Here is a 26610-nt window from a genome sequence, read left to right as displayed (position 1 = left end):
TCTCAATTGCAGATACTACAATCCATCAGGGAGGAAATTGCTGGGATATTGTTTTACCAGACAGTCACACCTCTTAGATGAATTACTTAAAATTAGATCCTTCCTTGTGGATAAGAAGGTGTTATTAAAGTGAAGCAGGTAACATCAATCCATCATCAATTTTCCAATATCAAAAGAAGACTTGATCCCAAGCATTCCAGACTGGAGATGTTACACTTACTTTGAATTTTAAGAATCCTAAAGTTCTCTACTTTTCTACTCCACAGTTGTTTTCAGCACTGACAAAAGCAAGGGAATGAGTGTTTTGCCTCGTGTTTCACATTGATGTTGCATTAAATAATTTTTTTGTGGTAATTCATTTTTTGAACAGGGTACAGCAAAATAGACAGCTTCATTTTTAATTTTGAATTAACAAGGGAAGAGTAAAACCAGTAGCTAACTTATTTTGAATACACAGTTAATTTGTGAGGTGCTGCTTTCAATCTTTGTAAAGGTGGTCACAATATCAAATTGTCACCGTAAAGTAATTTAACCTCACTTTTCGTAACTGGGAAATATATCATGAGTTTTGATTTTAATGAAATTTTGCATTTCAGTTAACTTGCTTTTTATTGAGTTATTGAGTTCTATGTATTCCACATTGTGTACCAGTAATTTATAACGAGTTATTCTTGTGAATCAAATGGATACGGACTTCAATATTTTATATAAAATATGTTTAAATATAATAAAAGTTACTTCTCCATCAGACTGGAAATCGAACCTTTAATCGGGCAAAGCTGCTTAATGTCGGAGTGAGAGAAGCATTAAAAGATGAAGACTGGGACTGTCTGTTTCTACATGATGTTGATCTTATTCCAGAGAACGATTACAATCTATACATCTGCAATAAGAAATACCCCAAGCATGTATCGAGTGCTATGAATAAATTCAAGTACAGGTACTGAAAATTGCAAGATTACCCCTCTCTGGTGGTTTTGTATGCATGTTCTGTTGTATTGAACACTGTTATCTTAAATTGAATGTTAGTATTATGCTTTCGGCTTTCAATATTGTTCCAATGACTTTAAGGATTTAGCAAGGGAAGGTGATTTGATTTGTGAACTCATTGAATGGATTTTACAGACATCATTCATTAATATGTTATAATTACTGACAAATTACTGAAAGAAAATTTATGTAACTAGTGTATGGCATGAGCTATGACAGCTCACCACCACCTTCTGCAGGGCAACAAGAGATAGGCATTAAATGCTGACCTAGCCAGTGATGCCTACATCCCATGAACAAAACTTCCTAAAAATCTCCCATCTGTCCTATCAATATTTATGAATCTCCTATTCAAAGTGAGTGCTGAATCATATTGTACCTTAAACAGGAAACCTGACACCTTGTCTGGGGCCTGAAATCCTTCATTCGTGTTTTGAGTTGGACTGCTGCACATCAGTCGGAATGATATGACACTAGTCTAGAAGATGGATAACTGATAGGGGGCTCAAAACTATAGTTTGTAGCTCTAGACTGAAGCTATGTGGATTGTATCACATTAATATCTCAAAGTATCTGTTTTGTTTTCATGATTATTTCTTGTGCAACTGCACCCACCATTGTTAAATTGACTGGCCTATAGTTACTGGAAATCCAAGCCATAAGACTTGGGAGTAGACGTTCTTGATGAAGGGCTTTTTGCCCGAAATGTCGGTTTTCCTGCTCCTCGGATGCTGCCTGACCTGCTGCCTTTTTCCAGCACCACTCTCTAATCTAAACATTGAGTCTACTCTGCCATTCAATGACCTCATCATGGCTGATTAGGTTTTTTAACCCCATTTTCCAACTTTCTCCCTGTAACCTTTGATCACTTTGGCAATCGAGAAATTTTGTTTTAACCATACTCAATGTGGCCTCCACCGCTTTCTGTAACAACGAATTCCACATATTCATCACTGTCTCTGGCTAAAGAAGTTTCTCTTTATCTCCATTCTAAAGGGTCTTCCCTTTTACTCTTAAGCTGTGCCTTTTGGTCCTCGTCTCTCCCACCAATGGAAACATCTTCCCAACGTCCACACTCACTCTTTCCAGGCTGTTCAATATTCTCCGAGTTTTAATTTGCCCCCCGCCAATCCTTTTAAACTCCATTGAGTATAGTCTTAGTCCTCAGCATTCCTCAAATGTTAAGCCTTTGATTCCTGGAATTATCCTCGTGAATGTCCCCTGGAACTGCTCCAGGGCCAATACATCCTTCCTAAGAAGTGGAGCCCAAAATTGCTCGTAATACTCTAAATGTGGTCTGACCAGAGCCTTCTAAAGCCTTCGAATTATACATATATATAGAGTCATATAGACGTACAGCATGGAAACAATCCTTCGGTCCGCCTCGTCCATGCCAACCAGATATCCAAACCCAATCTAGTCTCACCTGTCAGCACTTGGCCCATATCCCTCCAAATCCTCCTTATTCATATACCCATCCAAATGCCTCTTAAATGTTGCAATTGTACTAGCCGCCACCGCTTCCTCTGGCAGCTCATTCCATACACGTACCATCCTCTGCATGAAAAAGTTGCTCCTTCAATCTCTTTTATATCTATCCCCTTGCGTTCTAAACCCATGCCCTCTCGTTCTGGACTCCTCCGCCCCAGGGAAATATTTTTACCCGATCCATGCCCCTCATGATTCTCTAAACCTCTATAAGGTCACCCCTCAGCCTCCAACACTCCAGAGAAAACAGCCCCAGCCTGTTTAACCTCTCCCTGTAGCTTAAATCCTCCAACCCTGGCAACATCCTTGAAAGGGTTCAGAAAAGATTTTACAAGTTTCACAAAATCTTTCTGATAGGAAGGAGAACGGAATTGCACGCAATATTCCAACAGTAGCCTAACCAATGTCCTGTACAGCCGCAACATGACCTCCCAACTCCTGTACTCAATACTCTGACCAATAAAGGAAAGCATACCAAACGGCGCCTTCACTATCCTATCTCCCTGCGACTCCACTTTCAAGGAACTATGAACCTGCACTCCCAGGTCTCTTTGTTCAGCAACACTCCCTAGGACCTTACCATTAAGTGTACAAGTCCTGCTAAAGGTTGCTTTCCCAAAATGCAGCACCTCACATTTATCTAAATTAAAATCCATCTGCCACTTCTGAGCCCATTGGTCTATCTGATCAAGGTCCTGTTGTAACTGAGGTAACCTTCACTGTCCACTGTACCTCCAACTTTGGTGTCATCTGCAAACCTATTAACTATACTCTTATGCTCACATCCGAATCATTTATATAAATGATGAAAAGTAGTGGACCCAGCACTGATCCTTGCGGTACTCCACTGATCACAGGCCTCCAGTCTGAAAAACAACCCTCCACCTCCTCCACCACCCACTGCATTTAGATTCTAGTCCTCTTGAAATGAGCGACAACTTTTCTATTTGTCTTCATAACTATAAACTCAACCTGCAAGTTTACCTAGAGAGAATCCTGGACTAGAACTCCTAAGTCCGTTTGTACTTCAGACCTTCTGCATTTTGTCCCCATTTAGAAAATAGTCCATTCCTCTCTTCTTCCTATCAAAGTGTTTGACCTCGCGCTTCCCCACATTGTATTTCATCTGCAACTTCTTTGCCCTCTCTCCTAAGCTATCTGAATTTTACTGCAGTCTCCCTGCCCCTCCACCTATCTTTGTCATCTGCAAACTTAGCCAGAATGCCCTCCATTCCTTCATCCAGATCATTAATGTATCAAGTGAAAAGTCCTGATCCCAACACTGACCCTTGTAGAATGCCAGTAATCACTGGCTTCCATCCAAAGAAGCACATTTTTATCCCCACTCCCAGCCTTTTGCCAGACAGCCAATCTTCTTTCCATGTTAGTACCTTACCTCTAACACCATGGGCCCTTTTTTAACTAAGCAGCTACCTGTGTGGCACTTTTTTTCAAAGGCATTCTTGAAATCCAGATAACATCCATTGGTTCTGCTTTAACCTGCTCATTGTCTTCTCAATGAATTCTAAGATTTGTCAGGTATGAACTCACTTTAATGAAATCATGCTGATTTTGCCCTATTTTACCATGCATTTCCTCTCATTCTTCACAATGGACTCCAAACTCTTACCAACAACTGAGGTCAGGTTAATGGGCCTATAATCTCCTGTCGTCTTGCTCCCTTTAAACAGGAGGGACTTACATGAGTGATTTTTTTTTTTCTCCTGGTCCTTTGGGACCCTCTCTATCTCTCGTGATACCTGAAAAGTCACTACTAAAGCCTTCACTATATCTTCAGCTATTGTGCCCATCTGGTCCGGGTGATTTACCCATTTTCAGACCTTAGATTTTTTTTTTAGCATCTTCTCCTTGGTGATGGCCACAGTACTCATCTCTCCCCGCCGACTCTCTTGAACTTTTTGGGATATTATTCATCTTCACTGTGAAGACTGACGCAAAGTAATTCTTCAGTTCCTCAGCCATTTCTTTGTTCCCCATTACTACTTTTCCAGCATCATTTTCCAGTGACCCAATGCACTTTTTTTGTTATGCCCTTTTTTATATATCTAAAACTCTTGCAGTCTTTCCTTGAAACATCTTGCACATTTGATTAATTTGTCACCAACTCATCCTATTGGACCTCCCCACATCCAGGAAAATCTGGAACACTATATATCCTAGTCATAGAGATGTACAGCATGGAAATAGACCCTATGGCCTAACTCGTCCGTGCCAACCAGATATTCTAATCTCATCCCATTTGCCAGCACTTGACCCATATCTCTGTTAAACCATTCCTTTTCATGTGCCCATCCTGATGATTTTTAATTGTTGTAATTGTGCAGCCTCCACCACTACTTCTGGCAGCTCATTGCATACATGCACCACCCTCTGTGTGAACAGGTTGCCCCTTAGATCCCTTTTTAAATCTTTCCCCTCTCACCCTAAGCCCGTATGCCCTCTAGTTTTTGATTTCCCCACCCCAGGCAAAAGACCTTATCTATTTACCTTATCCATGTCCTTCACGATTTCATAAACCTCTATAAGGTCACTCCTCAGTCTCTGATGCTCCAGAGAAAACAGCCCCAGCCTATTCAGCCTCTCCCTATAGCTCAAATCCTCCAACCCTGGCAACGTCCTTGTAAATCTTTTCTGAACCCTTTCAAGTTTCATCATCATCAGAAACATAGAAGGATATTATGTTTGCAGGAAGTGACTTTAGTTGTGAATCCTGTCAGATTTCATGGATTGGTTGGAGAGGCAGTTAGAGACAGAGGAATTTACAAGAGTTTAATGGATAGCAGTTATCGGAAGGACAAAAGCTGCTGATATAGTCTGGTAAATGGGTTAACTCCAGCAAAGGTAGGAGGGGTAGGCAGGTACTGCAGGAATCTTCTGTGGCTATCCTCGTTGCATACAGTATGCTGTTTTGGAAAATGTATGGGGTGATGGACTCTTAGGGGAATGTAGCATGAACAGCCAAGTTTCTGGTATCCAGACTGTAATGAGGGGTATGTCTGGTTCCAAACGATTGCATTGTGATAGGGGTCTAGTCAGTGGCACAGACAGATTTTTCTGCAGCCAGCAGTGAAAAATCAGAATGGTCTGGTGCCAGGATCAAGGAAATCTCCGATGGTACAGAATGTTCTCAAAGGGGAGGGGGACCAAGAGGAGGTCATTTGTACACGCTGGAACTAATGACAAAGGACGGGAAAGCAATAAAATTCTGAAGGGAGAATATAGAATGTTAGGCAGGAATTGGAAAAAAAGGTCCTCTAGCGTAGTAATAGCTGAATTACCCCTAATGCTATGAGCTAGTGAGGGTAGGAATGGGATAGAGCAGGTGAATGCGTGGCAGAGGAGCTGGTGCAAGGGAGAAGGATTCATACTTTTGGATCATTGGAATCTCTTCTGGGGTAGAAGTGACCTGTCCAAGAAGGAGGGATTCCACCTGAATTGGAAAGGGGCTAATATACTGGCAGGGAGATTAGCTGGAGCTGCTTAGGATTTAAATTAGTGAGGTGGGTGGGGATAGAACCCAGGGAAATAATTAGGAAAGAGATCAACTTAAGACTGGTACAGTTGAGAAAAGGAGTGAGTTAAATAGTCAGTGCAGGCAGAGACAAAGCAGAGAGCAAGGTTGGACTGATAAATTAAACTGCATTTATTTCAATGCAAGAGGTCTAACCGGGAAGGCAGATGAACTCAGGGCATGGTTAGGAACATGGGACTGGGATATCATAGTAATTACAGAAACGTGGCTCAGGGATGGACAGGACTGTTCCAGGATACAAATGCTACAGGAAGGACAGAAAGGGGAGGTGGGCCAAGAGAGTAGGATGGGGGGCCTTTTTGATAAGGAACGGCATTACTGCTGTACTTAGGGAAGATATTGCTGGAAATACATCCAGGGAAGTTATTTGGGTGGAACTGAAAAATAAGGAAGGGATGATCACCTTACTGGGATTGTATTATAGAACTCACTAATAGTAGGAAATTGAGTAACAAATTTGTAAGGAGATTTCATTTATCTGTAAGAATAGTGGGTTGGTTCTAGTCAGGGATTTTAACTTTCCAAATATAGACTGGGACTGCCATTGTGTTAAGGGCTTGGGAAGGAGAGGAGTGAAGTGTGTACAAGAAAAGTTTAAAAATGTCGATGTATCTACTAGAGAAAGTGCAAACACTGACTTGCTCTTGGGAAATAAGGTAGAGCAGGTGACTGAGGTGTCAGTGGGGGAGCACTTTGGGGCCAGCGACCAAAATTCTATTAGTTTTAACATAGTGATGGCATAGGATAGACCAGATCTAAAAGTTGAAGTTCTACATTGGAGGAAGGCCAATCTTGATGGTATCAGGCAAGAACTTTCAAAAGCTGTTTGGGGGCAGATGTTTGCAGGTAAAGGGACGGCTGGAAAAAGGGAAGCCTTCAGAACAGAAATAATGAGACCAGATACAGTATATGCCTGTTAAGGTGAAAGGCAAGGCTGGTAGGTGAGGGAAATGCTGGATGACTGGAGAAATTGAGGGTTTGGTTTTTAAAAAAAAAAAGGAAGCATATATCAGGTATTGACAGCAGAGATCGATTTGAATCCTAAGAATATAAAGGCAGTAGCAGTGTACGTGAGAGGGAAATGAGGGTGGCAAAAAGGGGACATGAGAAAGCTTTGGCCAATAGGGTTCAGGGGAATCCAAAGGGATTTTATAAAAACATTAAGGACAAAAGGGTGACTAAGGAGAGAATAGGATCCCTCAAAGATCAGCAAGGCAGCTTATGTGTGGAGCGGCAAGAGATGGGGGAGATACTAAACGAGTATCTTGCATCAGTATTTACTGTAGAGAAGAACATGGAAGATACAGAATGTGGGGATATAGATGGTGACATTTCTAATATGGACACTTTTCAAGGAGGAGATGCTGGATGTCTTGAGACGCATAAAGTAGATTAATCCCCAGGACCAGAATAGGTGTACCCTAGAACTCTGGGAAGCTAGGGAAGTCATTGCTGGGCCCTTTGAGATATTTGTAACATAGTCACAGGTGAGGTGATGGAGGTTGGCTAATGTGCCACTATTTAAGAAAGGTGGTAAGGAAAAGACAGGGAACTATAGACTGGTGAACTTGACATCGATGGTGGACAAGTTGTTGGAGGGAATGCTGAGGGGTAGAATGTACATGTTTTTGAAAAGGCAGGCACAGATTAGGGATAGTCAGCATGGATTTGTGCATGAGAAATTGTCTCTCAAACTTGATTGAGTTTTTTGAAGAAGTAACAGAGGATTGAGGGCAGAGCGATAGACATGATCTATGTGGACTTCAGTCAGGCCTTCAAGTTTCCTCATGGGAGACTGGTTAGCAAGGTTAGGTTTCGTGGAACTAGCCATTTGGATACAGAACTGGCTCAAAGGTAGAAAACAGGATGGTGGCGAAGGGTTGCTTTTCATGCTGGAGACCTGTGACCAGCGGAGTGCCACAAGGATTGGTGCTGAGTCCACCGCTTTTCTTTTTATATAAATGAGTTGGATGTGAGCATAAGAGGTATAGTTAATAAGTTTGCAGGTGACACCAAAATTGGAGGTGTAGTGAATAGTGAAGAAAGTTACCTCTGTACAACTGGATCTTGATCAGATGGGCCAATGGGCTGAGGAGTGCCAGACGAGTTAAATTTAGATAAATGTGAGGTGCTGCATTTTGGAAAAGCAAATCAAAGCAGGACTTGCACATTTGATGGTATCAGTGTGGTGCTGGAAAAGCACAGCCAGTCAGGCAGCATCCGAGGTGCAGGAGAATCGATGTTTCAAGCATGAGTTCTTCATCAGGAATGGAGGGGGTGGCACAAAGGGGCTGAGAGAGAAAAAGAAGAGGGGTCAGGCGGAGGGGAAGGTAGCTGTGAATGTGATAGGTAGATGAAGTTGGGGTGAAGGTGATAGGTCAGAGAGCAAGGTGGAGTGGACAGTTGGGATGGAAGATGGACATATAGAACTATTCAAGAGGGTGGTGCTGAGTTGGAAGGTTGGTTGTGGGATAAGGTGGGGGGAGGAGAAATGAGGAAACTGGTGAAATCCACATTGATACCGTGTGGTTGGAGGAAGATGAGGCATTCTTCCTCCAGGCGTCAGGTGGTAAGAGTTTGGCAGTGGAGGAGGCCAGGACCTGCATGTCCATGACTGAGTAGGAGGTGGAGTTATTGTTCGGCCAAGGGGCAGTGGGGTTGATTTGTGCCTTTGTCCTGGACCTGTTCTCTGAAGCATTCTGCGAGCAGGTTTCCTGTCTCACCAGTGTACAGGAGACCACATCAGGGGGCAACAAATACCATAGATGATATATGTGGAAGTGCAGGTAAGTTTCTGTCTAATGTGGGACGCTCCTTTTAGGCCTTGGATAGAGGTGTGTGGGGTGGGAGGAGGAGTATGAATGCCGGATTTGCAAATCTTGGGCAACGGGGAAGGTGCTTAGAGGGGAGGGCGAGTTGGTGGGGGGTGTGGACCTAACCACGAAGTCCCGGAGGGAATGGTCTTTACAGAATGCAGATAGGGTTGGGGAGGGAAATATATATCTGGTGATGGGGTCTGTTTGTAGCTGGAAATGTTGGAGGATACTGCCATGTATCTGGAGGTTGGTGTGGTGGAAGGGTGTTCCCTCCTTGTTACGGTTGAGGGGTGGAGTTGGAGGGCAGAATTGCAGGAAGTGGATGAGATGCGCTGGGGGGCACCATTGACCATGTGGGAGGGGAATTTGCATTCTGTGAAGGAGACCATCTGATATGCTCCGTGGTGGAATTGGTCCTCCTGGGAGCAGATGCGGTGGAGGAATTGGGTAGAAGGGATAGCTCGACCTTATCCATCCTTCCAATTTGGCGCCACCCTCTTGACTTGTTCTACCTGTCCATCTACCTTCCAACTTATCTGCTCCACCCATCATCATTCCCTCCAACCTTTCACCTTCATTCGCAACTTCATCTACCTATCACATTCTCTGCCTTTCCTAGCCCCCTCCCATTTATCACTCTGCACTCTTGGGCCAGCCCCTCGTTCCTGATGAAGAGCTTATGCTCAAAACTTTGACTGTCCTGTTCCTCAGATACTGTCTGACCGGCTGTGCTTTTCCAACACCACACTCTTTGACTCTGATCTCCAGCATGTGCAGTGCTCACTTTCTCCCACTTAATGGTAAGGTCCTGGGGAGTGTTGCTGAACTAAGAGACCTTGGAGTGCAGGTTCTTAGTTCCTTTTGAAAGTAAGAGTATAGGATCGTGAAAAAAGCATTGAGTATGTTTTCCTTTTCAAAGTTTGTGCGAAGATTTGTAGCTCGGGTGCTCGTTGTTGTGGTTCTGTTCGCCGAGCTGGAAGTTTTTGTTGCAAACGTTTCGTCCCCTGGCTAGGCGACATCATCAGTGCTTGGGAGCCTCTTGCGAAGCGCTTCTTTGATGTTTCCTCCGGTGTTTATAGTGGTCTGTCCGTGCCACTTCCGGTTGTCAGTTTCAGCTGTCCGCTGTAGTGGTTGGTATATTGGGTCCAACCACTTTGGAAGGATATGGGCCAGATGCAGGCAAATGGGACTAGTTTAGTTGTGAAAATTGGTCAGCATAGACCGGTTATACCGAAGAGCCAGTTTACGTGCTGCATGACTCTGATAGACCCTAAAGAAGGGCTTATGCCCGAAACATCGATTCTCCTGTTCCTTGGATGCTGCCTGACCTGCTGCGCTTTTCCAGTGACACATTTTCAGCTCTGATCTCCAGCATCTGCAGCCCTCACTTTCTGATAGACCCTGGATGGGCCAGGGTTTTAGGGGAGTGGAATACATGGGAGTAAATGTCCAATGGACAGACTGCATTCCTAAAAACACTGAGCTGGACACATGTTCATATTTCCTTTAAGTGTCTGTGTGGCAAGGAATTGGAGAAGGCAAAAATTTGGGATGCAAGACAACTCCGTTCTCACTGTTTCTGTATGAATTTCACAGATAAGCTTAGAATGTGGGAGTCCAAAGACATGAAGGAAGATCTGCTAAAACTTTTCTAATACCTTCTCACAGACTTATCCAGTGAAAAATTAGAATCCCACAAAGGAAATTTGAATAACTACTGTGGCTGATCATGTGCCTAGTTACTGATTTCTATTGGTATTCACTGAATCTGCCCTTTTCCATTTTCAATTGCTACATGTGTATAATGCATCTCTTGAAACTGCCAATGGCATCAACAATACCACAGTGAGCACTTTTAGCATGGTGCTATTGCAAATTAATTAGATATGAAATTACTAAATCACTTTTCAGTTTTTAAATATGCAGTGTATTCATGAATAGATTGCTCCATGTTTGATCAAACTAGGAAACTAGAAAAGCTTGCTCCTTATCACAGAAACAATAAACATTCAAAAGACACAAAACTGCGGATGCTGGAAATCTCAAACAAAAACAGAAGTTGCCGGAGAAACTCTGGTCTGGCAGCATATACGGAGAGAAATCGGTCAACGTTTATGGGTCCAGTGACCCTTCATAATTTTCAACTTAAAGTTTAAATCTTATTCAAGTTGATGCAGTTTTTTTTTTTAATTCTAGATTACCGTATAAAATGTATTTTGGTGGTGTTTCAGCCTTAACTCCTGATCAGTACTTAAGGATTAATGGCTTCCCAAACACATACTGGGGTTGGGGTGGAGAAGATGATGACATCTCGGCTAGGTAGGGTTTGTTCATTGTGCTCATTCGTATAATTGTTGTTAAACCAATATATTTTTTTGTGCGGTCTAAATTTCAATAGAGTTTTGTTGCAGTTATTAGAACGTGAATTTGGATTTAAGATTAATGAAATAGTTTCATGAAACCCCAGATCTAGTTATAGACTGATGCACAAGCAACGTTAACACTTCTTTCTTGATTTCATGGACTAGAATATGATGTTCTTTCTGTCGTAATATTTCATGTTTGTTTTCTTTGGAATTTTGTTTAGCTTATGGATTTTCCGCAGAGCTGTTTTTGGCATTTATGTACCTTTTGATCTTCAGATTCAGGATTTACTTACCAATATATGCATATCAATAACTGAGATACGTGAAATTTGTTGGGAACGGTGACTTAACTTTGATGCCAGTAAAGCTTTCATTTCCCAGACTTGTGAAAAGCAAAAGTCACGGATAATTTCATCTAAAGGCTTCTTATAATCAGTAGTTATGCAGACTATGTAAAGATTGGTTAGCTTTTGAAGAACTCGTATTAATATGATTTTAATTTCTTTTAACTTTTAATTTAGGATTTATTTAGCAGGAATGAAGATAATTCGAACTCCCCTCTCCCTTGGACATTACAAAATGATATCTCACAACTTGGATGTGGGTAATGAAAAAAATGAGAAAAGGTACTTTCAGAGTGATGTTAATCTGTACACTAAGCTTCATAATAATAATATTTGTGTTAAAGAAAGTTAACTGGAGTTTTGTCATCAGTGACTGGCATTTAAAATATTAATTGAGTATAAAACACTGACTTATTTCATTTTTGTTAAAAAAAAACAGAATTAATTTTTCACAGACTATTTAGTTAAGCATTTGATGGAAGGGTCAAGTACTCTATGAATGAGTATGAGCATAAAAACATAAAATACAGAGAAGGAGTAAGCCATTCAGCCCTTGGAAACTGCTTTGCCATTCATGGCTGATCATCCAACTCAGTACTCTGTTCCTGCCTTTTCTTCCCAGTAGAAACACAAGCGTAGTAGGAGTAACTAGTATTCCAAGATAGGATAAAGGGGATGATGAAGAGAAGCAAAAACAGTATAATGAGTGTAGCATAGATTAAGCTATTTTAGACTGGTAATGTTGTCATATCTATGCAGAAGCTATTATACTATGTTGCATTTTGCACCTGGTTAGAGGTGGTAATTTCTTCTAGTCATGAGCAGAGGAGCAAAGAAAATTATGCTCCCAGTTATCTTGCCCTTCACATTGATGCTCCAGAGTTGATGCTCAAGTTTCCAGCTTTTAACACTCTTGTATATCTCTCTAAAATTTCCTGGCAAGTATTGTAGGGAGAAATATCAAAGAAGGGTCTCTAGTTCTAAGTTAAGCAGTGCAAGTGACCTTTATTTCGAGCTCTCTTACCACACTGAGAGGCCAGAGACTGCTGCACCTCTGGCTTTGGCTTGAGGCACAATTGTGCCTTAATTACAGCTCTGATTAGAGAAGAGGTCAAGACACTCTCTCTAACTTTTCCCAGCTGAATGCAGCATTTTTATACCTTTCACATTCGATAATTGCATGCAATATTGATGTCATTGTTAGCAATATGCCCCAACCTATGCATCAGATCCAGTAAAAACATAATCAATGATGGACAACTCTATGGAGAACCTTCAGTCCTCTCCTAATCTCATGATATTTACCAGATATCTCCATCTGTCTTTGGGGATCTTACAATGGACCTGACAGTTTGTTGTGTTAATTGCCAATAACCTAAACACTTATCACCTGAAGACTCTTGCAAATTCTCTACAAACTTTCCTGCAGAAGAGTAAGAAGGACATTCATTTCTGCCCATTGTTGTGAAGTCTTTAAAATCAATTCTAGTATAAAGTGACTACAATTCTGTGACATAGCTGATTGGGACCAACTCCTCTCTCACTTCAGCCGGAGATCAAACACCCAGTCCTTCTGACTTGCAGTTGCAATTACAACCCCCTCTATTCTCATTGTATGAGAGTTTTAAACCTGCGATTAGTTCTTGAATGAATCTTTACTGTTTCTGCTCTAAATACTTTCTGTTATTAATTTGCTTTGAACAAAAATCATCTATTCAAATTCCACCAAGGGTGAAATTCAATCACTTTACAACGTTACCACATCATTAAACTTGTTTAGATTCGAGAAATAACGAGGAGACATAACCACATCTTCACTCTGTATTTTGTAACCTCTTGCTCTTTGAGGCTGTCTATTAACATTTTTGTTGCTCCATCTTACCTGCCATTGAGGGGCCCTCTTTCTACAGTGTGTGGTTGGCTGCTCATAAATATTCAACTAAACCTCTGCATGGATGCTTGTGGGTTGCATTTCACAATACTCACTCATTAAACATAAGTAATAACAATTACCCAAAGAATCTAGATTGTTGTGGGATCGTACTTTTCCTTTTTTCTGAATGACAAACTTATGACTGTGGCTAAACTAGGCCTTTCAAAAGGCCTTTGGGGTGGCATGGTGGCTCAGTGGTTAGTGTTGCTGCCTCAAAGCACCAGGGACCCGGGTTTGATTCCAGCCTCAGTAACTGTTGGTGTGGAGTTTGCACATTCTCACTGTCTGTGTGTGTTTCCTCCGGGTGCTCCAGTTTCCTCCCACAGTCCAAAGATGTTAGGTGAACTGGCCATGCTAAATTGCCCGTGGTGTTTAGTGATGTGTAGGATGGTGGATTAGTCAGGGATAAATATAGAGTAATAGGGAAATGGGTCTTGGTGAGATGGCTGTTTTGGAGGGTCGGTGTGTACTTGATGGGCCGGAGGACCTGTTTCTACACTGTCGGGATTCTATAAAAATTCTGTGGTGGAAAAAAAATGCCCCTCTAAAATGCTTGTTTTGAAATGCTTGTTTAGAGAAACTCCAGTAAATTTCCTAATGTTTCTTCTCACCAGGACCCTTTCATAACTCCCATGGGACCTTTTTTATTTTTTTGTTGTCCAATAATTCTATGTATGAAGAACATAAGTCTGACTGTGAACATCTATACATGAACATCTGTACATAGCTGCCAATTCTTTTTGGCCATCAGTTTTTAAAATGCCCCAGGCATTTTATCAATTTTAGTCATGGGCCGCTGCAACAGAAAGCAAATGGAGACTTTGTTAGTTCTTTGGATGGATTCAAAGTGGGTACTTCTGTTTGAAGTCAATTTTAAAATCTTGAAATCAAAACTGTACGTCTGTAGCACATTAGGAAAGAAGCTTGGATCTAGTTTTCAAGGGATTATGCACCAACCAAATACATTACTTCCTGGTTAATAAGTGACTGCTTGTAGTTCTATTATTAACTTTAGGGTTAATGATGTAGCACCACTAGAGTCATAGAGATGTACAGCATGGAAATAGACCCTTCGGTCCAACCTGTCCATGCCAACCAGATAGTCCCACCTGCCAGCACCTGGCCCATATCCCCCCAAACCCTCCTTATTCATATACCCATCCAAATGCCTCTTAAATGTTGCAATTGTACCAGCCTCCATCACTTCCTCTGGCAGCTCATTCCATATACGTACCATCCTGTGTGAAAAGATTACCCCGCAGGGGTCTCTTATATCTTTCCCCTTGCACCCTAAACCTATGCCCTCTTGTTCTGGACTCCCTGACCCCAGGGAAAAGACTTTGCCTATTTACCCTATCCATGCCCCTCATAATTTTGTAAACCTCTAAGGTCATCCCTCGGCCTCCGATGCTCCAGGGAAAACAGCCCCAGTCTATTCAGCCTCTCCCTATAGTTCAAATCCTCCAAACCTGGAAACATCCTTGTAAATCTTTTCTGAATCCTTTCAAGTTTCAAAACATCTTTACGATAGGAAGGAGACCAGAATTGCACGCAATATTCCAACAGTGGCCTAACCAATGTCCTGCACAGCCGCAACATGACCTCCCAACTCCTGTACTCAATACACTGACTAATAAAAGAATGCATGCCAAATGCCGCCTTCACTATCCTATCTACCTGTAACTCCACTTTCAAGGAGCTATGAACACTCCCTAGGACCTTACCATTAAGTGTACAAGTCCTGCTAAGATTTGCTTTCCCAAAATGTAGCACCTCGCATTTATCTGAATTAAACTCCATCTGCCACTTCTCAGCCCATTGGCCCATCTGGTCAAGATTCTGAGGTAACCACCTTCGCTGTCCATGACACCTCCAATTTTGGTGTCATCTGCAAACTTACTAACTGTACCTCTTATGCTCGCATCCAAATCATTGTGATATAATTAACAGAAATCTGGATTGAGTTTGCATTTCCATTTAATTATTTGTTAAATCCTGTCACTCTACTCAGTATTTACTTCCACACCTAACTTAAACACATTTTAGAATTTTTGGGTTTTTTTTTGTCTCCAATTAATGTATACCACTTAGTAAATCTAGAATGTAATTACTTCACAGATTTGACATGGTGGTAAAGGTAGCCCGGTCATGGCGACTTGATGGGATGAATTCCATAGAGTACAATTTGCTTCATAAAGAAGAACTTCCTCTGTACACCAACATCACCGTGGACTTTGGAAACAGTGCAGAAGTACAGTCAAACATCAAATAACAAATGCCCATCCCTTTAAAAGTCAGTATGATTCAAGATGCCTCAAAGGGCAAATGCTGGTGGTTATTGGGTGTAAACAAAATCCACAGACTTCTTCAGATTAAGAAATCCATCAAAATGCAAGGATATGAGATATTTGCTGCTATCTTTTCCTGTTCAACAAAACTTTCCAAATTATGACTTTCAGTATTTTTTGCCCTTCAGTGCTGTAGGACAATGTAAGTGAAGAATCTCCTCTTTTGATTTCAATTGTCATTTTATATTTTGTATATATTTATGCCTATTCATGAAACTTGAAATGTTCGATTGTGGTATTTTGGAATGAGGCCTTTCAATAGGTTATTTGTATTAGAAAGAACTTGGTAGATATTGGCAATGTGCATGGTCAACTTGATAAATACTTACTGTGTCACATCTAGTAAATCAAAATGAAGAACTAAGGCAGTTAATAAATATAATAAATCCATGCACAAATATTAAGCTGTTAGTGGTCCTGTTATTTTCCTAATTGCATATATTAAAAGAATTGCATCAGGACTACATTTCAGATTTTATTGCAATCTAATGAAATAAACACTTTCACTAGTGTAATATTTTTATCACACTAAATACAAGGTATATTTGTTCAGTTTACCAGATATGCTAAAACATGTACATTTAACAACATATATAATCCAATTGTACTGTGGAGGCATTTATAGTCAGTTAATTCACTGCAACTTATTCTATGATGTTTCATTCCATCTTTTAGTATTGGTAGCTCTGACACAATTGTTTGCATATGTAATTATCAATTTATTATTAAATATATCTTTATGCTTCTACATAAGTTTATTGAGTATGTATTTTGTAGTTTCTACTATTTCCTTTCTCATGAGCTATTAAATAGAACTTTATACACTGAATACAATTTTGATTATACTTGAAAATTCGTGAGTTACTATTTTGATTTGAGTTGGGTTCTTCAGGGCGTAAATACTTGTAGCCTCTGAGGTCAATATTGCTTACCCAAGATTCTTCGGTTTCCCATCCTCATGCCTTTTTTTTCCTGTTTGAATTGTTTTAATTATTTGATTGTTTCTTGTCACATCATAACTGCGTTGTTGTCTACTTGACCTTTTCAAAGGATGTACCAAGATAATTCAATGACAGTAGTTCTTCTGATCTTTGCCCTGCTCTTTGTCCTTGTGAAACCTCTGTTTCTGCTAGCAAAATGACTTGGTTCATGTTCTGTAATGAGCTGATCACAGATTCAAATACTTCCTTGTTCATACCCTATTATGCACAGGCTAATTAGATAATACCTGATTGAGGGAAACATGACAGCTTTGGCTTCTTAAGGCACTTATTCTTTTGCATAGAATAAGTATTTTAATGCCACTATTTATTTCTGTGTATAAATTTCCTAACACTTTCAGGTTTTGTGTGAAAGTGGCAAACAGCAAAATTGATCACTTGAAATTGCAAGCACGTCACACCCGACAGGGACCTAAAGTCCTATCTGTTCACTGAGATTTGAAGCATGCAAAGACATAGCACGCAGAAACTCATTGTACATATGCTTTCCATTTGGAGGAATGGATGATTAATTTCACTTCACTGATCTTCTCCAAAATCTTGCAACTTCTTTCATTTAAGTGTTAAATCTAGTCACTCTAACATTTCATAACTAATGAAGGTAATTCTCATTTCCCTGTCTTACATCTGTCTTATCTGTTTATTGATCTCTTCATCAATTTGATTTAAAACCCTTAATTTTGCATATCTTAAATTTCCCCTAACCTTCTCTGCTCTTAGCAAAACAATTCCAGTGCCTGTAGTGTCTCTTCAGACAATAAACTCCTTTGTCAATGGTATTATTCAGCTCTGCACCCTTGAAAGTCTTAATGTTCTTTCCACAGTATGGTCATTTGTCCTTTCTATAAATACTTCACCTGAATACATTATTCACTAAGTATAGGGAATACCCAGAAATTTGTGGGGTTTTTTGAGCTTGGGATGAGGTGATTGTCAATATAGTCACAGATTCAAATGTCATCACTCATCTCATTTCCTACTTTGGTAAGTGTTTGATGCAATGATTAGTCAACAAATCCATTACCAAACAATTTCTATCAATTGGGCAGCAACATAGTTGGACATTATACTACAACTACAAATAGGAGCAGAAATAGACCATTTTGGCTTTTTGAATCTGCTGCATCATTCACTAAGTTTTTGACTGATGTCATTCAGTCTTCTGGCTGTCACCACAACTCAAACCTCTTATAAATAAAACAAAATCATCTATCTTAACTTTGAATATATTCAAAAACCTAGCTTCCACAAATCTCTGAAGCAGGTCAGAACTGTAGGTCCAAAGTCATTTGATCCTCCCAAGCATGTCATTCTTACCATATGCCATGTTTCAAATAAAATAAACATGCTGGAAAATCAAATTTGGAATTGAATGGAGATTCTGGGCTTTTTTTAATCGGGTGCTAATTGACCTGTACCCTTTTGTTTTTTGTATGGTTGTGAAAAAAAAAGAGGAATGACACTTTTTAAACTTAATGCTGCTCTTTATGGTTTAACAATTTTAGATTTTGCTGTGGGCGTGTTGAATTCTTTGGATTCGAGCAGTCCTGTCTTTGTTTAAAAATAGTTTGTTAGGAAATGCTGCCCCCATATACCAGTATATTTAACCTATACTGTATATGATTTAATTTATGCTAAAATTTGATTTTGTAGATTGTGCTGTACGTAATTTTATCTGCCTTACCCTGTTAGATCACATTAGGATAATCACTTTTGAAAAGAAATGTTAATAAAATAAGTCTCATACAGTGACATGCATATTTTAGAAACTTGGGAGGTGCTGTAAATTCTGACCCTGATTTCGTTATCATAAGAACAGAATTCTATTTTATTTACTATACTAGATCTAAGTAATGAAAACTCTCCTATTAATTAGAACAATTGCCTGATCCAGTTGTAAACTATCTTATACCATGAATGCTGTTGTTCAGTTGTTTGAGTTTGTAATTCCTATCCTTGTGAATATCATTACTTGGTGTTCTCCTTCTAAATGTTTTTTTGTATGTATATAATAGCAAGTTGTATTAAATTTGATAATAGTTTGGAAACAAGTGCCATTAATAATTTCACAATTTTCTGTCATGAGAATTATCTGTGCATAATTTGATATTTCCTGGTGTAATGTAGTAAAGGGATGCACAAAGTTTTGTGAAATCACTTATTGAACTCATTATTGAATTTGAAAAGGAGAGGAGTAATAAAATTAGGGCAACAACGTTCCATAGCACATGAGCAAATATGCAAGGCTGTGAATACAACTTGTATTTGTTTTAATTTTGCACACTTAATACATTAAGGATTACTTTAAATAAAATTGTAGATGCATAGAATGGTCAGTGTAAATGATTGTTGATAAGCATTAGCTCTCAACAGTTTTTAAATTTATGTCTGGGTCACCTGAGGATTTATTTTTAATTTAGTGTGTCCATTTTTGAAGTACAGGTTGCTTGACTGTTCATTTAGAGTAAATGTGTTTGTGCTGTTTGGAAACCTTTTTATCTTGAACTTTGTTACCCTGCCTTTATGTTGTGGAAGTTGATTGTAATGGACTTCTTTTTAAAAATGTGATTTTGTTTTAGAAGATTTGTTGCTAAGGCTGAGGTTCAGGTTGTAAGTTTGCTTGCTGGACTGGAAGGTTTGTTTTCAGACATTTCATCATACTAGGTAACATCAGTCAACCTTCAGTGAAGGGCTGGTGTTATGTCCCGCTTTCTATTTGTCTTGGTTTCTTTGGTCGGTGATGTCATTTCCAGTTCTTTTTCTCAGAGGGTAGTAGATGGGATTCAAATCAATGTGTTTATTCGTAGAGTTCCAGTTAGAATGCCAGGCCTCTAGGAGTTTCCATGCGTGTTTTTGTTTAGCTTGTCCTACGATGGATGTTTTGTCCCAAAGTGGTGTCCTTCCTCATCTGTATGTGGGTCACGTCTTTACGTGGTTGGTTAGTTGGTGTTCATGTATCCTGCTGGATAATTTTGTGCCTAATTTTCTGATGTAGTATTTGCTATAGTCCTTGCATGGTATTTAGTAAATGACATTCATTTCGGTTTTTTTATAGGATCCTCTTAGATTCATTAGCTGCTGTTTAAGTGTGTTGGTAGGTTTGTGAGTTACCATGATGCCAAGGAGTCATTGTAGTCGGGAAGTCATGTTAAAGATGTCCTTTGATGCAAAGTAATGTGGCTGGAATTTCTGGGCACTTTGTGTCTGCTTGTTTGAGTTTGTTGAGAAATCAGCTGATTTGTGTTTATTGGGCACCTGTTCTTCTTGAATACGCTGTGTAGGTATTTTTCTTCAGCTGTTCGTGGTTCCTGGGTGCTGCAGTATGTTGTTGTTCCACTTGTGGACATTGGGATGATTTGCTTCTGTAGTTAAGTATTTGGTCTGTGTTTATTGTTCTGTAGACACTGGTTTGAAGTTCTCCATTAACTGTTCAATCTAGAAATGGGAGTCTTTTGTCATTCTCCTCTTTTGGGAATTTTATGCCAGTAAGGATATTGATAGTGTTGTAGATTTCCTCTAATTTCGTTCCATTTTGTAATCACAAGGTGTTATCCATGTAGCGGATCCAAAGATTGGGAGGGCTATTTGTACAAGTTTCTGCATTACTGCGTCTGCTAAGAATCCTGATATTGGTGATCCCATGGGTGTTCTGTTAATTTGTTTGTAGGTTTTTTTAGATTAGATTACTTAGTGTGGAAACAGGCCCTCCGGCCCAAGAAGTCCACACCGACCCGCCGAAGCGCACCCACCCATACCCATTCTCCTACATTTACCCCTGCATCTAACACTACGGGCAATTTAGCGTGGCCAATTCACCTAACCTGCACATTTTTGGACTGTGGGAGGAAACCGGAGCACCCGGAGGAAACCCACGCAGACACTGGGAGAATGTGCAAACTCCACGCAGTCAGTCGCCTGAGGCGGGAATTGAACCTGGGTCTCTGGCGCTGTGAGGCAGAAGTGCTAACCACCATGTCTTATTATTGAATGTGAAGTAGGTGGTGAGGCACCGGTCTACTAGTTTGAGGATGTTCTCTTTGCTGAAGAAGTTGATTCTGTCTGGTGTATGTATCCTTGCTTCCTCTAGTAGTACAGTCAGTGTTTCTTTGGCCAGGTTGATGTTAATTGATGTGAACAGGGCTATTACATCAAAGGAGGCCATTATTTCATCCTCCTCTATCTTGATGTCTTTGGTGTTCAGGAATTCATGGATGGAGTGGCATGAATCTTCTACAAGGTATTTCAGTTTTCAGTGGAGTTCCTTGGCTAGTCTGTGTGTTGGTGTTCCAGGTAGTGAGACTATGGTCTGATGCGGGGGGGGGGGGTGTTGGTTGTTTAGATTATATTCCCTACAGTGTGGAAACGGGCCCTTCGTCCCAACCAGTCCACACTGACCCTCCGAGTAAACCACCCAGACCCATTTTCCTCTGACTAATGCACCTAACAACACTATGGGTAATTTAGCATGGCCAATTCACCTGACCTGCACTTCTTTGGACTGTGGGTGGAAACTGGAGCACCCAGAGGAAACCCATGCAGACACAGGGAGACATGCAAACTCCACACAGAGAGTCGCCCGAGGCTGGAATTGAACCTGGGTCCCTGGCGCTGTCAGGCAGCAGTGCTAACCACTGAGCCACCGTGTACTTTAGGTAGCCTGTAGACGTGGGGTGCGTTGGATCCGTCCGGTTTCCTTTTTTTTTATTTGGAAGTCTGTCTTGTTACATTGTCTCGATTTCTGATGCCTTTTCAATGTGGATGTCATACAGTTTTCTAGTTGAGGTTGGGTCTATCGCCACGTGTTGGTATCTGCAAGCAGTGAGTTTGCTTTCTCAATGTATTCTCATGCACCCTTTGTCAGGTAGGATTACAATGTTTTTGTCTTGTCTTTCCAGGATTTCTTTTCCTGTGTATTGTGTTCCTTTACTCTCTTTCTGCTTAGTGTGGTGCAACTGTCTATCTGATGGTCTGCTGAGTTTCTTCTGTCTTGCTGTGTTGATCCTAATGCTGCTAGGAAGTCCTTCTTGTCTACGTCTCTAGTTGTAGTTCATTCCTCTTACTAGGACAGCTTTTTCTGTATCTGTTGGTGGTTGGTCTGATCTTTTTTAATCCAAGCTTCTGTGTTGTCTGTGCTGAGTTTGTCCAGTTGTTTTTTTTTTCCTGTAGGATTAGTTTTTTTTTCATTTTGTTTGCTGCTATTTAATGCTTATGGCTTGTTCTATGTCTGTCCATTCATGGTCTGTCGCGTTAGTAGAGTTTTTGGCTGAAAATTTCCCAATTGTATTTATGGAGTCTGTGGGCATTGATAATAATTTCTCACGACATTCTACAGCAGTTCTGTTCTGCTATTTCTTTGGCTAGTGGGGTGTTGAGCAGTGGCTTGTAGTTAAGATATTTTGGTAGTACCTGATTCCTGAATCAGTCACACAGGAAGTACAGTTCATGGGTGGCGCTCATTCGGATGACATTGGTTTACCATCTTTGGGCTAGTTTTCGCGTGTAGCGCCCATAGGTATTTGTAGCTAAGGCTGAGGTTCCAATTGTAAGTTTGCTTGCTGAGCTGGAAGGTTTGTTTTCAGATGTTTCATCACCATACTAGGTAACATCATCAGTGAGCCTCTGGTGAAGCGCTGGGGTTATTCTATTCATGTGTCTTGGTTTCTTAAGGTGGGTGATATCATTTCTGGTTCTTTCCCTCAGGATCGTAGGTGGGGTCCAAATCCATGTGATTTTTGGAGTTCGAGTTAGAATGCCAGGTCTCTAGGAATTCCTATGCGTGTCCCTATTTTGCTTGACCTACGATGGATATGTTGTCCCAGTCTACAAAAACAGTCATCCCAACACCCACAAATGGAGTTGCATCAGGACACTATTTCAACGAGCCACAACACCCTGCAGGACCCAGGAACTATGAACAGCTGAAGAAAAATACCTATACAATGTATTCAGGAAGAACAGGTACCCAATAATCACAATCTGCCGATGCTTTTTTGTTTTTTAAAAAACACCCTCTCAACAACAAACCCAAATAAGCAGACGCCAAGTGCCCAGAAACTCTAACCACATTACATCAAAGATACCTCTGAAATGGTTTCCAGACTACTCCGATGCCTTGGCATTATGGTAGCCCACAAACGTATAACGCACTTAAACAGCAGCTAATGAGCCTAAAAGGAACCTAAACAGACAACAAGTACAATGAATGTCATTTACAAAATACTATGCAAGGACTGTAGCAAACATTACATCAGACAAATCGGTACAAAACTAGCCACTAGGATACATGAACATCAACTAACCACGTAAAGACGTGACCCCCCCCCATCACTAGTATCCTTACATACAGATGAGGAAGGACACCACTTTAATTGGGACAAAATATCCATTGTAGGACAAACTAAACAAAGACTCACATAGGGATTCAAAATGCAAATAGAAAGCAAGACACAAGTAGAAAGTGGGATATAACACCATTTCACTGGAGGCTTGCTGATGCCTAGTATGGTGACAAAACATCTAAAAACCAATCTTCCAGCTCAGCGAGCAAACTTACAACCTGACAAAATATGTTGAACTTGATCATCTAATACTATTCTTTATGTCTCTTCTGTAGCCATTGTGCTTACTACTACCTCCCCAACCTGCTACTCACCTAGTAAGTGCATTCAGCTGCTGTGTATGTTTCTACGTTCTTTACTTGCATATCAAAACAAAACCTTCAGAACATTTTTCAATTTTTCTGGTTTCAGATTGTACCTTGAATTATAATGACAACATGCAGTGATCAAGTTTGCATATTGGTGATGTGAATGGCTTGAATCCCACAGAGGAGCTATTATACACATATATACAACAGTTTGATATGTTCTGTTAATGCATACTATACAATACCTGACTACAACTTGGGCATATGTCATTTCTTGACTCCCTTTTATCATTTCCTAGGCTAAGCACGTTTGCAGTGCATTCCTCAGGAGTAGACATCAACGCTAGCTGTAACCTCTGGTGCCCTTTCTTAATACCACTGAAGAGAAACAGCACTCCATACCCCAAAATTATCAAAGTAATACTGCTTTAAAGTGGAACAAGCTAACTTGAAATCTATCATCTATCACTCCGCTTTCTAAATGGATAAGAAAACAAAAATGAAAACTGCAATAGTCCATGTGATTGGGGCCATGTTTTTAAAGGGTTTACAGATCAATTTGACTTGACCTAGCATTCAGTCGAAATGGGAGTTCTGTGGAGGCATCAACCAGTCTTTGTAACTAGTTGCTGTGAACCTAGTAGCATACAAAGCTATTGCCAAAACATGTGCACTCCACTGCTGTACAGAACAGAATCTGGTATGATCATGTTATTTCTCACAGATGCTTATAAAACTGCTTGTTCATTTGGTCTGCCATTAATCATGGAAAAGACTGCAGTGTTCTGTTAATGTGTATGTTCATATTTTCTTGACCATAAGACTTGCAAAATTAGACAAAAATGTGAATATGTAGTATCTCTCAGGTTTATACCTATAGATCCCAATAATGTAATATTTACTGGGTTTCATTGGTACCATGCTTGTTTGAGCATTGTTAATATTGTGGGTAGCCACTCTTTCATCCCCCCCCCCCCCCCCCCCAATAATATGTAGCAAAGGATATTTCAGTCTGTTGTGAGCCTTTTACTGGAAAGGAAAACAATAGTAGTGAGGCAATACTGGCAATGAAGACATCAGATGGTGGAGAAGGAATGGTTGAGTGCTGATGGCATTGTGGAGGTCATGACAAGTCAAGAAGGGAGGCTCAGGTCAGATGAAAAACTTGGTGAGGATGGTCCCCATCAGAATTTCTAACTACCATTTGCTGATTACTTATTTAATTCTATTCAATTAATAGCTCTATCAGGTCCTAATGAAGTCCATTGTGTTGTCAGAAAGCATCTAGTCTAACTTTAGTTCCTTGTACTCTGGCTATCTTGGCTCTTGTCATGTGCTGAGGCTACAATTGAATGACACCTTTTGGTGAGGCAACTTTATTTCAAGTGATGCTGCAAGGCTGAAATGTAACTTCCTGGAAAATGTTTTTTTCTGGGATGCAGAAAAGATTGATAAGAATTATTTCAGGAATATAGAGATTCAGCCATATCGATTGCATTGATGTTCTCCAAAGAGAAGCTTGATTGAGATATTCAAAATTATAAGCTTTCTGGACTGAAGATGGGAGGAACCTTTCCAGTGGCAGAAGGATCGAGAACCAGAGGACACTGATTTAAAGTGTGGCAAAAGAACAAAAGTTGATTTTTTTAAAAAATCATATTTAATGTAGCATTGATTAAGACCTGGAATGCTGTGCCTGAGTACGGTGGAAGAAGATTTAAGTGGTTTTCAAAAGAGTATTGGATAATCTGAATAGGACAAATAAAAGACAATGCGTTTAAGGCAGCAGAATGGGACTATTATGATTTTTTCATGTTGGTAATACTGGACAAGTCACATCCAGAGCAAAACCTGGCTTGATAGACCATAAGTTTTACTTCTACAATGTGTTCACCGTGGTCAGTCACTAACATATTCTTCAACTGCATTAATAGCCACTTAGCAAAAGAACATTCAATGTCTTATTACACAAAAAAGAAATCTTTTTTATACCCTATAAAGAGCTATTTAAAATTGATCTTGTAACAAATATCAAATAGTTTCAACCATTTTATCCACAACAGCCTTGCATATACTCCACCCTCTAATCCTCCCCCCACTCTCTTTCCCCCCCCCCACTCTCTTTCCCCCCCCCCACTCTCTTTTCCCCCCCCACTCTCTTTTCCCCCCCCACTCTCTTTCCCCCCCCCACTCTCTTTCCCCCCCCCCACTCTCTTTCCCCCCCCCCACTCTCTTCCCCCCCCCCCACTCTCTTTCCCCCCCCCACTCTCTTTCCCCCCCCCACTCTCTTTCCCCCCCCCACTCTCTTTCCCCCCCCCACTCTCTTTCCCCCCCCACTCTCTTTCCCCCCCCACTCTCTTTCCCCCCCCACTCTCTTTCCCCCCCCCACTCTCTTTCCCCCCCCCACTCTCTTTCCCCCCCCACTCTCTTTCCCCCCCCACTCTCTTTCCCCCCCCACTCTCTTTCCCCCCCCACTCTCTTTCCCCCCCCACTCTCTTTCCCCCCCCCACTCTCTTTCTCCCCCCCCCCACTCTCTTTCTCCCCCCCCCCACTCTCTTTCTCCCCCCCACTCTCTTTCCCCCCCCCACTCTCTTTCCCCCCCCACTCTCTTTCCCCCCCCCCACTCTCTTTCCCCCCCCCCACTCTCTTTCCCCCCCCCACTCTCTTTCCCCCCCCCACTCTCTTCCCCCCCCCCACTCTCTTCCCCCCCCCCACTCTCTTCCCCCCCCACTCTCTTCCCCCCCCACTCTCTTCCCCCCCCCCCCACTCTCTTCCCCCCCCCCCACTCTCTTCCCCCCCCCCCACTCTCTTCCCCCCCCCCCCACTCTCTTCCCCCCCCCCCCACTCTCTTCCCCCCCCCCCACTCTCTTCCCCCCCCCCCCACTCTCTTCCCCCCCCCCCACTCTCTTCCCCCCCCCCCACTCTCTTCCCCCCCCCCACTCTCTTCCCCCCCCCCCACTCTCTTCCTCCCCCCCACTCTCTTCCCCCCCCCCCACTCTCTTCCCCCCCCCCCCACTCTCTTCCCCCCCCCCCCACTCTCTTCCCCCCCCCCCACTCTCTTCCCCCCCCCCACTCTCTTCCCCCCCCCACTCTCTTCCCCCCCCCACTCTCTTCCCCCCCCCACT

At 41.4% G+C, this 26610-nt stretch overlaps 1 protein-coding gene across 2 annotated transcripts in view; it reads left to right on the top strand.

Annotated features, from left to right (window-relative positions):
• The window catches only part of LOC122550586 (beta-1,4-galactosyltransferase 3-like), a 41539-nt gene extending 22644 nt beyond the window's left edge, over positions 1 to 18895 (top strand). The window contains exons 3-6 of one of the 2 annotated variants that reach the window (XM_043691545.2): positions 750 to 940; positions 11044 to 11166; positions 11735 to 11839; positions 15609 to 18895. In XM_043691545.2, coding sequence (XP_043547480.1) covers positions 750 to 940; positions 11044 to 11166; positions 11735 to 11839; positions 15609 to 15762 — 573 coding nt within the window. In that variant the 3' untranslated portion in view covers positions 15763 to 18895. The remainder of the gene's footprint in view (positions 1 to 749; positions 941 to 11043; positions 11167 to 11734; positions 11840 to 15608) is intronic. The other variant, XM_043691546.2, reaches the window with a different exon arrangement.
• The last annotated feature ends 7715 nt before the right edge of the window (positions 18896 to 26610 follow it).

Source organism: Chiloscyllium plagiosum, unplaced genomic scaffold, assembly GCF_037043375.1.
Source record: "Chiloscyllium plagiosum isolate Xiang-an unplaced genomic scaffold, Cpla_swu_hap1 HiC_scaffold_6, whole genome shotgun sequence".
In the NCBI taxonomy this organism is placed as follows: Eukaryota; Metazoa; Chordata; class Chondrichthyes; order Orectolobiformes; family Hemiscylliidae; genus Chiloscyllium; species Chiloscyllium plagiosum.
Note: the sequence above shows the minus strand (reverse complement) of the source record. Positions and strands in the feature narration are given on the sequence as shown.